General features: G+C 42.6%; 1 protein-coding gene across 2 annotated transcripts in view; it reads right to left on the bottom strand.

The window, feature by feature from the left end:
* The window catches only part of LOC135509558 (non-muscle caldesmon-like), a 62,675-nt gene that overhangs the window by 33,822 nt on the left and 15,391 nt on the right, over positions 1–13,462 (bottom strand). For both annotated transcript variants that reach the window (XM_064930308.1, XM_064930309.1), the window contains exons 3-4: positions 4,305–4,752; positions 4,019–4,164 (exon numbers count right to left, since the gene is read on the bottom strand). In XM_064930308.1, coding sequence (XP_064786380.1) covers positions 4,019–4,164; positions 4,305–4,752 — 594 coding nt within the window. The remainder of the gene's footprint in view (positions 1–4,018; positions 4,165–4,304; positions 4,753–13,462) is intronic.

Consider the following 13,462-nt stretch of genomic DNA (forward strand, 5'->3'; position numbering starts at 1 on the left):
AAAACTGAAGTATAACATTTACATAAGTATTCAGACCCTTCATTCAATTTAAATAAAATCAAATGTTTTTAGTCAGATATGCAGAATACAACAGGTATTTTTTTTACCATGAAATGCTTACTTACACGCCCTTAACCAACAAGATAGATTTAAGAAAATATTTAGAATTTAAACTAAAGTAAAAAACAAATGAAAAATAACACAATAAAATAACAATAATGAGACTACGGAGGTTTACATACACTTAGGTTAGTCAATTCATGGGAAAATCAAAAGAAATCAGCCAAGACCTCAGAAAAAATGGTTGTTCTCCACAAGTCTGGTTCATCCTTGTGAGCAATTTCCAAATGCCTGAAGGTACCACGTTCATCTGTACAAACAATAGTACTTAAGTATAAACACCATGGGACCACGCAGCCATCATACTGCTCAGGAAGGAGACGTGTTCTGTCTCCTAGAGATGAATGTACTTTGGTGCGAAAAGTGCAAATCAATCCCAGAACAACAGCAAAGGACCCTGTGAAGATGTTGGTTGGAAACAGGTACAAAAGTATCTATATCCACAGTAAAACTAGTCCTATATTGACATAACCTGAAATGTAGCTCAGCAAGGAAGAAGCCATTGCTCCAAAACTGCCATAAAAAAAGCCAGACTACGGTTTGCAACTGTAAATGGGGACAAAGATCATACTTTTTAGAGAAAAGTCCTCTGGTCTGATTAAACAAAAATATAACTGTTTGGCCATAATGACCATTGTTATGTTTGGAGGAAAAAGGGGGAGGCTTGCAAGCTGAAGAACACCATCCCTACCGTGAAGCACGGGGGAGGCAGCATGTTGTGGGGGTGCTTTGCTGCAGGAGGGACTGGTGCACTTCACAAAGTAGATCATGAGGCAGGAAAATTATGTGGATGTATTGAAGCAACATCTCAAGACATCAGCCAGGAAGTTAAAGCTTGGTCGCAAATGGGTCTTCCAAATGGACGATGACCCCAAGCATACTTCTAAATTTGTGGCAAAATGGCTTAAGGACAACAAAGTCAAGGTATTGGAGTGGCCATCACAAAGCACTGACCTCAATCCCATAGAAAATGTGTGGGCAGAACTGAAAAAGCGTGTGCGAGCAAGGAGGCCTACAAATCTGACTCAGTTACACCAGCTCTGTCAGGAGGAATGGGCCAAAATTCACCCAACTTATTGTGGGAAGCTTGTGGAAGGCTACCCGAAACGTTTGACCCAAGTTAAACAATTTAAAGGCAATGCTACCAAATACTAACTGAAATAAAGCTGAAATAAATCATTCTCTCTACTATTATTCTGACATTTCACATTCTTCAAACAAAGTGGTGATCCTAATTTACCTAAAACAGGGAATCTTTTCCTGGATTAAAATTCAGGAATTGTGAAAAACTGAATTTAAATGTATTTGGCTATGGTGTATGTAAACTTCCGACTTCAACTGTTTATACAGCGGGTACCAGTACTGAGTCAATGTACGGGGGTACAAGTTAGCCGAGGTATGGGTAAAGTGACTATACATAGGTAATAAACAGCGAGTAGCAGCAGTGTATTAACAAAGGGGGGGGGGGGGGGGTCAATGCAAATAGCCTGGGTGGCCATTTGATACATTTTTCAGCAGTTTTATGGCTTGGGGGTAGAAGCTGTTAGGGAGCCTTTTTGATCTATACTTGGCACTCTAGTACCGCGCTTGCCGTGTGCTAGCAGAGAGAACTGTCTTTGAGTTTGGTGACTGGAGTCTTTGAGATTTTTTGGGGTCTTCCTCTGACACTGCCTAGAATATGGGTCATGGATATCTGGAAGCCTGGCCCCAGTGATGTACTGGGAAGAATGCACTACCCCCTGTAGCGCCTTACGGTCAGATGCCAAGCAGTTGCCATAACAGTCGATGATGCAACTGGTCAGGATGCTCTCAATGGTGCAGCTGTAGAACTTTTTGAGGATCTGGAGACCCATGCCAAATCGTTTCAGTCTCCTGAGGGGGAAAAGGCATTGTCATGCCCTCTTCACAACTTTCTTGGTGTGTTTGGACCATTATAGTTTGCTGGTGATGTGGACACCAAGGAACTTTAAACTCTCGACCCGCTCCACTACAGCCCCGTCGATATGAAAAGGGGCGTGTTCGGCCCTCCTTTTCCTGTAGTCCACGATCATCTTCTTTGTCTTGCTCACGTTGAGGGAGAGGTTGTTGTCCTGGCACCACACTGCCAGGTCTCTGACATCCACCCTACAGGCTGTCTCATCGTTGTCAGTCAGCAAACTTAACCGATGGTGTTGGAGTCGTGCTTGGCCACACAGTCGTGGGTGAACAGGGAATACAGGGGGTACAGGAGGGGACTAAGCATGCACTTTGATGAAGCACCTTTGGCAACAATTACAACCTCAAGTCTTCTTGGGTATGATGCAACAAGCTTGGCACACCTGTATATGGGGAGTTTTTCCCATTCTTCTCTGCAGATTCTCTCAAGCTCTGTCAGGTTGCATGAGGGGCATCACTGCACATCTATTTCCAGGTCTCTCCAGAGATGTTTGATCGGGTTCAAGTCCAGTCTCTGGCTGGGCCACTTAAGGACATTCAGAGACTTGTCCCGAAGTCACTCCTGTATTGCCTTGGCTGTGTGCTTAGGGTCGTTGTCCAGTTGGAAGGTGAACCTTCGCTAGTCTCATGTCGTGAGCACTCTGGAGCAGGTTTTCATCAAGAATCTGTCTGTACTTTGCTCCGTTCATCTTTCCCTCGATCCTGACTAGTCTCCCAGTACCTGCCACTGAAAAACATCTCCACGGCATTGTGCTGCCACCACCATGCTTCAACATAGGGATGGTGCCAGATTCCTCCAGACGTGAAGCTTGGCTTTCAGGTCAGACTAGAGGATCTTGTTTCTCATGGTCTGAGAGTCCTTTCGGTGCCTTTTGGCCAACTCCAAGTGGGCTGTCATGTGCGTTTTACTGACTATACCATAAAGGCCTGATTGATGGAGTGCTGCAGAGATTGTTGGTTCTTCTGGAAGGTTCTCCCATCTCCACAGAGGAGCTCTGGAGTTCTGTCGGAGTGACCATCGGGTTCTTGGTCAACTCCCTGACCAAGGCCCTTCTCCCCCAATTGCTCAGTTTGGCCGGGCGGCCAGCTCAAGCAATTGTCTTGGTGGTTCCAAACTTCTTCCATTTAAGAATTATGGAGGCCACTATGTTCTTGGGGTCTTCTTCCACAGATCTGTCCCACGCCACAATCCTGTCTAGGAGTTTCATGTAAAATTCCTTGAACTTTTTGCTTTGACATACACTGTCAACTGTGGGACCTTATATATACAGGTGTGTGCCTTTCCAAATTTACCACTTGTGGACTCCAATCAAGTTGTAGAAACATATCAAGGATGATCAATGTAAAAGGGATGCACCATAGCTCAATTTAGAGTCTCAAAGTAATGGGTCTGAATAATTATGTAAATAAGGTATTCCTGTGGTTTAAAAAAAAAATGTTTTCACTTTGTCGTTACTGGTTATTGTGTGTAGATTGATGAATACAATTTTGTATTTCATTCATTTTAGAATAAGGCTGTAACGTAACAAAATGTGGAAAAGGGGAAGGGGTCTAAATACTTTCCAAATACAAGATCAGTATTTTTAAATCTACCAATTGATGCTGAAAATTAGACGAATATGTGTGCATTTACATGGCTTTCTTTTATTGATCCCTAATATTCTGAACCGTTTTTTTCTCCATATATTCTATTGAGTCTGTAGAAAAATTTAGAAATAAAAGTACACCAAATTTAAAAGGATGGCTTTAGAGAAATTTCCTGAAAACCCTGCTGAGTGAAAACCACACATGCAATGCCCATTACACACCTGCATAAGGTACAGTAAGCGCATAGGAAAGGGGACGTTTCCTATATCTGTATCTGTCCCAATGTGAATTGCCATGTGATTTTCTTGCCATGTAATTGAATGTGGAAACAGATCTAGTGATACATATCCATATACCATAATACACCCTGATTTACCTGGGAGCTCTTAATTTGGTTTTGGCCATATATGATGTAATTTCCTCCCCAGCTGTGTCTCCGTTGGTGTTAGCATGCTTTGCCTCCGTCTGCAGGACGACTTGGGATGTGTAGGAGACCTTCACATCTTTTCTCTTCTCTTTCAACTGGAAATGGTAAGAACATTAAACATTTACATGGTTGACTACTTCAAGGACAGACATTTTTGAATAATCATATTCTAATTTGTAAATGTTCTTAATTAATCACATATTAGCATATAATTACAAATAATGCACAAGAATACCATCTCCTTAGCATCTGGTCTTTGGTCCTCCTCTCTCTTCTTGAGCACCCTCATCTTCTCCTGCCTCTGTTTCGCTCCCTCCTCTTCTCTCTCCCTCTCCTTTTGCACCCTCTCTTCTCTCACCACCTCCTCTCGCTCCCTCCTGTTCCTCTCACTTTCCTTTCTTGCCAACTTCTTCTCTTCCTCATCCTCCGCTTCTGCCTTGTGTTGTCTCTGCAGACGAGAGGTGGATGTGGTGGGGGTGGCTGAGGCAGACAGGGTATGTGGTGTGGGGGCCTTTGCGGCACCGTTCAGGGGCCTCTGGTCCTGCTCCTCTGGGGCCTGACTGAGCTCCTCCATGCGCTGGGCCTGCTGCCGGCGTCTCTCCAACCGCTGGGTCCAGTCACTGAAGCCCTCGTCCTCCTCCATAGAAGGAGAGCTGCTGCTAGGCTTCAGATCACTCTCATACCTGGGACACAAAGAGGAGAGATAAAACGATCTTTGTGCCCTTAAAGCCCTTAAAGAATGTGGCAAGGAAGATCAAATCTGGATAAAACTAACCATTATGGCTATAATGTTCAATTTCCTTTGAATAAGTGCCTGTAAATCCAATCATTAAGGTAATAGGACTACTTATTACGATCCTTTCAAAGCTAAACTGAGTCAGATGGTGGAGAGAGGACTACAGCTTTGTAATATGACCACCAGTGAGATGTTTTGGTTGGCGTGAAACATCCCAAAGTGCCAAATGTGTTCTGTAGTATGTGGCAAACATGGCTTCTACAGTAAAGGCTAAACATGTCAACTACAGTGTCAGTGAGAGCGTCCGTGGCCCACACACAGCTTACAATGCTGTCTCCCAGCGGCCTAGCGAGTGCTGGGGATGGATAGCAGGATGAGAGGTGTAAATGCGGACTGGAGCTGCTGAGCCCATCAATTAACACCAACAGGACCAGATCAAACACACAATGCAGGAAAACAGCTGGAACAGCCCTCTGTAGACTCTGGTGTTATTCCTCCTCTACAGCCGGTGCCACAGGCTAACATATGTATGTGTGTATATGTGGTGTGGTGTTTTTATTTCCACCCACACCTCATCACTCCTATCCCAAGCCAAGTGTGTGTGTGTGTGGTGAATCCCCCCACCACACACACACACACTCACACTTGGGTTGGGAGAGGAGTGATGACAATAACTGAGATTGCTACAGCTGAACACTGAATCAGTCCTGGGTTATTTTAGTACAGAGGCTAATCTTAATGGTGATACCAGGGGATAGAGAGTCAAACAGACAAGGGGCCTATGAGGACAACAGGCCCTGCGGGGACCCAGAGACAACACAGCTGGACAAATGAACTGGCACCTGGGAGTCGAGAGCCGCTACCTTCCGTCAACCGACATTAAATTAAGTGATTTCTGTAATGAGCGCTTAAGAGCCAGTGTAAACAAGGGCTTAGACTAACTGCAGGGAGAGAGGCAGAGCCCAATGTGAGGGCCATGGTAGGCAATCATGTGGGGGCCATGGTGTATAGGCAGTGGGTGGGGAGCCTAAATAGTGATAAAAGTGGATAAGGCTGTGAATTTTACCGTCATCTCCTCTTTGACAAACAATTGACAGGGCAAGAACGCTATGCAATCAGTATAAATGTACATATCAGCATTTTATTTTGTGAGCTATTCATTTGTTTCAAAGTATTGAAATGGTGGAAAAGCTCAAAAATCCAGATGTCCTACATTTTTGAAGATCCATTTTTTTTAAGTACACAAGGGAGCACTGTCCTCGTGTTCCCCCAGGTTGCTCAATATTGACATGGCTGTGGTCCAGACGCAACAGAAGATATGTTAACTACCCTTTCATCACCACACAGCCATTTTGTCCTCACCATAACACCTGCTGAATAAACACTGGGTTTTTCTTATGTTAGTTACAAAAAGACAGCAGTCACCTCACGATATCTACCTCTAGAATCTAGACTAACAATGTGTTGATTTTTTTTCTTATATCTTTACTGCAGTCACTGCACGATACTTGCCTCTAGACCAATACTGTGTTGCTTTTCATACAACACGACCACAGGACATTTAGTAGTTATATTTAATTGTGTAAACTTCACAGTGGTCTCCCCAGGTTAGTCCAAAATTCTGCATCTGGCTGAACGACTCCATGAACCTTCTATCAATTACCAGAAAGAGTGATTAACAGATTAGCTGCGCACCTCTTTCTCCCTCTCCCTCTCCCTACTTCTTTATTCTCTCTATCCCCCATTCATTAAAACAGCCCTATAATAAACGTCTGTTTCATCTTTGCAGGAGCTGGCTGAATGGAATGCTCCCACCAGGCATTCCAATGTTGATTAAACAGGTTAGCTACTAAAGTAAATTGATGTTTCCAGATGGCAGGTTATATATATTATCAGAAATAATGGGCAGTAATTGTGGTGGTGTGATTTGTCAGGTGTTTAGTCATGTAGATGTTGTTTAGATGTTATGAAGTGGTACGTTCTGGCACCAAAGACACTGCCCTATAAAGCTACAGGCACCGGTTGGAGAGGAATGTTTATGCAATGGCTCTGACATGTCATGATACTCTGAAAACAACGAGAAAGGAAGCAGGTCTGAATCTGGGCTGGTAATTACATTGTTGAGAGAGCAGCACGCGAGTGTCAACGACACAGAAATTGAATAACAGCAAACCCCAAACCAATCTTGACAGTTGTCTTGAAGTTTGATCTCTCTGAACTATTATGACCCTTGGGGACAAAGAGGACATTTACATGCTACCCAGACTGCACGCGTAGTGTGCGCGAGCATTGCAAAATAAATGCACACATACATGTTATTCAATCATTGCACCCACACTGCTCACGCGCGTCTGTGTAGCCAGGCGCTAAAATAGAACTTAGCTCTATTTGTGACGTTCGAAAAGTCCTGCCTCTCCCATCTCCTCATTGGTTTTTAGGTGCATATGTTTATTTTTTATTTAAGTCAGTTAAGAAAAAAATCTTATTTGCCATGATGGCCTAGGAACAGTGGTTTAACTGCCTTGTTTAGAGGCAGAACGAAAATATTTTTACCTTGTCAGCTCAGGAATTTGAGCCAGCAACCTTTCGGTTACTGGTCCAATGCTCAAAACAATAGGCTACCTGCCGCCCCAAATATACCCACGTGTCATCTCCTCATTGGTTTTTAGGAGCATATACCCACGTGGGTGATTGAAAGATGAACTGTGGTCCACACTCCAGTCTAGTACGTTGAGGTAATGCACCTTAAATTTGATTGCCAACCTCCATATAAAGACCAAAGAAGAAGAAGAAGCCTGAAGGAGGAGCGATTACTACAAAACTAACTTTTACCCTTTTATCTGTGGATTAATTGTCAGAGTAGAGGACTTTGTGCATTTCAAGTAAAATAACATCCCAATGTTTATATCACAGGACAAATTAGCTAGCAACAGCAAGCAAACTAGCTAAATTGCCATAAATGTTTAATGCTTTTTGACCTGTCCCCAAATTAATATAGTTGGTTCAGAGTTTTTGATATTTCAACCTACGTGTCCTGATCGCGTCTGGTGTGGGGGGACAAATCAACATGCGCGTGATGGCGTGTGTGCAGTCCGGTTAAGGTTACTTGTGTAACCCCGGTTCTCTGATATTATGAGTGAGATACTGTATCTCACATTGGGATTCGCCAGAATCTCTAACTAGCTCCAAGAAACAATAATACACGTTTGTTGGAGACAGACAGATCAAGTGGTGAATGAGGGAGCCCCTCCCCTCATACTAAAGAGCCACTCTCCCACACTGTGGGATATGGCCAACTCCTGTATAGCACATACTCTACGAATCCAGGCAGTCTCACAAAAATAAACCCTCAGAGGCACCGACACTGAGGGCAGTATGTGCCAATGAAGGTGCAGTTATGTCTAGTCGGTAGAACCTCAAAAGTATAAGTGGATGCCAAACAAGCCACATCACAAATCTCCTTTAATCTCCTTGAACAATGCCCAAGAGATAGCCATACCTCTGTTGGAGTGAGCCCTCAGGCCCTCCTGTAGCTGCTATTATTGGCCAATATAATAGTTTCCACAATCCAATGTGACAACCGTTGACGAGAGAGGGGCCTCCCCCTGCAGGGAGTTGCCCAGAACACAAGGGTTGGTCGCTCTTGGCATTGCTCTTGTCCTATTCAAGTAAATGCGCAGTGCGCGTACTGGACACAAACGGAGGAGCCACTCCTCTTCTGTAGAAGGGAAAGGCAGCAGGTGGAAAGCCACAAGCTAGAAAGTGAGGCAATTGTAATTGCCGCTGACCTTAGGTAAAAAGACGAAGTTGGGCAACAAGGTTAAATCCCAGGGCAAACTGTAGTCACGAATGTTGAACTGACAGTGCATGTAGTTCAGTCACTTGCATTGCAGACCTAATCGACCATTAAAGCGGTCTTAAAGGAGAGATATTTCTCCACATTTTCCAGAGGTAAAAAGGCCGCTGTGAAATAGCTTCAAGCTCAAAAGACAAATAAATTCATGACGGGACTAAAAGCTTGGGAACTGGACATAAGCAACATACCCCCTTCATGAAATGACATAACAAGGGGTGTTTTCCCACCGTGTCCTTGTTTAAGCCTATATGACAGGCCGAGATAGTGGCTGGAAAGACAGCCTTCCCCCAGTTTCAAAGGTCCTGCAGGAAGCATAAAACCTCAGTTTGAGAGCACAGGGAAAGGGGGAACCTAGTCAGTTGTACATCTGAATGCATTCAACAGAAATGTGTCTTCCGCATTTAACCCAAACCCTCTGAATCAGAAAACTGCGGGGGGCTGCCTTAATCGACATTAGCAACTAACTGCCTTGCTCAGAACGACAGATTTTTACCTTGTCAGCCCCGGGATTCGATCCAGCAACCTTTCAGTTACTGGCCCAAAGGTCCTACCCAACAGGTTAGGAACGATCTGTTTTTGGTCACACCATTTGTTTCCATACAGTGAGGGAACAGAAGGAGCCCTAGCACTCTGGATAGTATCAATGACTCCGGGAGGCAAGCCTGTCACATCCAGATTTAACCTCTCATGGGCCAAGCCCAGAGGGATATGGCATCCGGTTAAGGGGAGAAACTCTCTCTGATCGCTTGGGTCAGCAGAACCCTGCATAACGGGAGTTGCCAAGGCTTATCATACAGCGGAAGAATGATCTCCACTATCCAGAGCTTGCCTTGCCATCGAGGGGCTACCAAGATGAGAGATAAGCCTTCTACCTTCACTCCGGCTATACGTATGACCCAGTACGTCACTGGGGTCGAGCTCCCTGCAATCCAGGACCTCTATACCAGACTGTGTCAGAGGAAAGCCCTAACAATTGTCAAAACTCCCAGCCACCCAAGTCATAGACGGTTCTCTCTGCAACTACACGGCAAGGGGTACCGATGCACCAAGTCCGAAACCAACAAGACACTGAATAGCTTCTACCCCCAAGCCATGAGAATACGAAGTACCAAATAGCTAACTGGACTAACTGCATTGACCCTTTTAACACTAACTATTTTGACTCCTCACATAGGGTCCTGCTACTGTTTATTATCTATGCCGTTGCCTAGTCACTTTACCCCTATCTATATGTACACATCTTCCTCAATTACCTCATACACCTACACCTACACATTGACTTGTACTCGTACCCCATATATACAGCCAAATTATCGTTATTCATAGTCTATTTATTTGATTTTGATTTGAGGCCCAGCTCCTCCATGTCCTTGACATTATTGGCCAATCATTATCTACACTGACTCTTATCTTGCACTGAGCCAACGCACACTCACTAGACTATATATACACACACCATATACACATTCACTAGACTATATATACACACCATATACACACTCACTCAACTATATATACACACACCATATACACACTCACTAGACTATATATACACACCATATACACACTCACTTGATTATATATACACACCATATACACACTCACTAGACTATATATATACACCATATACACACTCACTTGATTATATATACACACCATATACACACTCACTAGACTATATATACACACCATATACACACTCACTAGATTATATATACACACCATATACACACTCACTAGACTATATATACACACCATATACACACTCACTAGACTATATATATACACCATATACACACTCACTAGACTATATATATACACCATATACACACTCACTAGACTATATATATATACACACACACTCACTCACATACCCTGCATTGTCACTCCCACACAAAACCCACACACATTCACGTACACTACATATGCACAAACACACACACACACACACATGCACACTCACACACACTTTTACACTCATAGTTTGCTGCTGCTACTCTGCTTTTTATTTAACTCATGTTATTTTTTATCCTGATGCCTAGTTACTTTACCTTCATGAACGTATCTACCTCAAATAGTTCATACCTCTGGTACGGATACTCCCTGTATATAGCTCCATTCTTGTGTATTTTATTTTATTCCTCGAGCTACTATGTTATTTGTTTTATTTTTAATCTCCGCATCGTTGGGAAGGATTCATAAGAATGCATTTCACGGCAAAGTCTACACCAGTTGTATTCGGCGCATGTGACAAATAACATTTGATTTGATTTATTTGGTTAGAGTAAATGTCATTCCTGTTCATCATGTTAAGCTTAAATACTACAAATTCAATTTTGACTTATTGTTTCCCCCACATTAGCTAGTTAACACAAAGTTAGCCAAAGGAAGGTAGCACTATGTTGATTTTGCGACAAACAAATGCATGGCTTTCGACCTATAAGCAGTAAAGCTAGGGAGGTCGATCTAGTCAACGTGGCACGGTAGTGGGTTGAGCTAAATGAGAGAGCTCGCTAGTAATTCTTCCCTTCCAGGTAAAAAGCTAATCGGTAGGATAGCCAAGTTTTCGCAGCTAGTGTGATGCTAGCTATCACAGGACAAAAAGGAGGAAGAATAGACCAAGCTAATTCCAGGGGTGTAACGTGCTTAAGTAATAATTCTTTAAAGCACTACTTAAGTAGTTTTTTGGGTATCTGTACTTTACTATTTTCTATGTTTGACAACTTTTACTCCACTATATTCCTGAAGTAAATGATATACTTTTTACTCCATACATTTTCACTGACACCGAAAAGTACTTGTTACACTTTGAATGCTTAGCAGGACAGGAAAATTGTCCAATCCACAAACTTATCAAGAGAACATCTCTGGTCTTCCCTACTGCCTCTGATCTGGTGGGCTCACTAAACACATATGCTTTGTTTGAAAATTATGTCTGAGTGTTAGAGTGTTCCCCTGGCAGTCTGTAAATAAAATAAAAAACATGAAAATCATGCTGTCTGATTTGCTTAAGGAATTTTAAATGATTTGTACTTTAACTTTGGATAATTAAGTATATTTTAGCAATACCATTTACTTTTGATACTTAAGTATTTTTAAAACCAAATAATTTTAGACTTTTACTCAAGTAGTGTTTTACTGGGTGACTTTAACTTTTACTTTTCACTTTTCTATTAAGATATTTTTTTTATACTCAAGTATGACAATTGGGTACTTTTCCCACCATGGGCTAATACTTACGGAAGCAAAAACCTTCCTTTCGTTAAAGTCACCCACCACAAAAGACGGAAAAACCTGCGTTCGGCGGCTTAACCTCAACGGCAAACCTGTTAACAGTTAAACATGAAAACAGATCAAGTAATGCTGAGGAGAGCTAGAGTAGAACTCTTCAGTGAGGAAGAGAGGTGAGAATGATCAGAGGGCAGGATAGTGGCTCTTTAGTAAGAGGGGAGGGGCTCCCTCATTCGCCACTCAACCTGTTTGTCTCTGACATAAGTGTTTGATTGGTTCTTCGAGCTACTTAGAGATTCTTGTGAATGCCAGAGTAAAATATCAAAATTAATAACTGAAAGAGAACAGTGAGTGCTTGAAAAGGTTTTGACATTTTCGAATGCCTGTTTTATGATCAAGCAACAATTACACGTCAAGTCATTCACTAAATCAAATCAAATCAAATTGTATTTCTCACATGCGGCGAATACAACAGGTGTAGTAGACCTTACAGTGAAATGCTTGCTTACAAGCTCTTAACCAACAATGCTTTAAGAAGTTAAGATGAAAAAAATATATATTATAGAAACAAAAAGTTACAAATAATTAAACAGCAGCTGTAAAATAACAATAGCAATAGCGAGGCTATATACAGGGGGTACCAGCACAGAGTCAATGTGTGGGGGCACCGGTTAGTCGAGGTAATTGAGGTGTCACGCCTTGGTCTTAGTATTTTGTGTTTTAGTTTATTAGTTAGTCAGACCAGGGTGTGACATGGGTTTATTATGTATTGTAGTTTCATATTGGGGTTTGTAGTAGTTGGGATTGTAGCTGATTAGGGGTGTGTGTGTTTAATAGGTTTGGCTGCCTGAGGCGGTTCTCAATCAGAGTCAGGTGATTCTCGTTGTCTCTGATTGGGAACCGTATTTAGGTAGCCTGGTTTTCGCTTTGTATTTCGTGGGTGATTGTTCCTGTCTCTGTGTTAGTTTCACCAGTCAGGCTGTATTAGGTTTCACGTTCTGTTTGTTGTTTTTGTATTTATTAGTTATTCGTGTATAGTTCGTTCGTTTGTCTTCCTAATAAACATGAGTAACTTACACGCTGCATTTCGGTCCGACTTTCTTTCAACAAAAGAAGAACGCCGTTACATGAGGTAGTATGTACACATAGGTAGAGTTAAAGTGACCCGGTTTAGAAAGGTTTAGAAACGTGGAGCCTTTGACATGATCAGCTGTTTTACTCTCTCTTCTCCCCACTTGAAGAAGGTGTTTGAGAGACAGTCTGTTATTAAATCTGTGAGATTAAAAGTGGCAGTTATGATAAGGGCCATGACATAGTAGTCATTTTTCAAGACACTTTGTAGTTAACATTCTTCTGAGATGCTGTAATGGGAAGGCAGCTGTGTGTTCTTCTTCACTCGGAGAGATTGAAGGAATGAGTGCGGGAGAGAGAGAGAGAAAAAGAGAGAATGAACAAGTAGGGGAGAGAGAGAGTTAGAGAGAGGGAGGAAGAGCGACTGGGGTAGAGAGAGGAGAGAGAGAGAGAGAGAGGGATTAAGAGGAGATATGGAGATTAATGACTTTTCCCAAAG

This window comes from Oncorhynchus masou, chromosome 22 (genome assembly GCF_036934945.1).
Source record: "Oncorhynchus masou masou isolate Uvic2021 chromosome 22, UVic_Omas_1.1, whole genome shotgun sequence".
NCBI classification, from domain to species: Eukaryota; Metazoa; Chordata; class Actinopteri; order Salmoniformes; family Salmonidae; genus Oncorhynchus; species Oncorhynchus masou.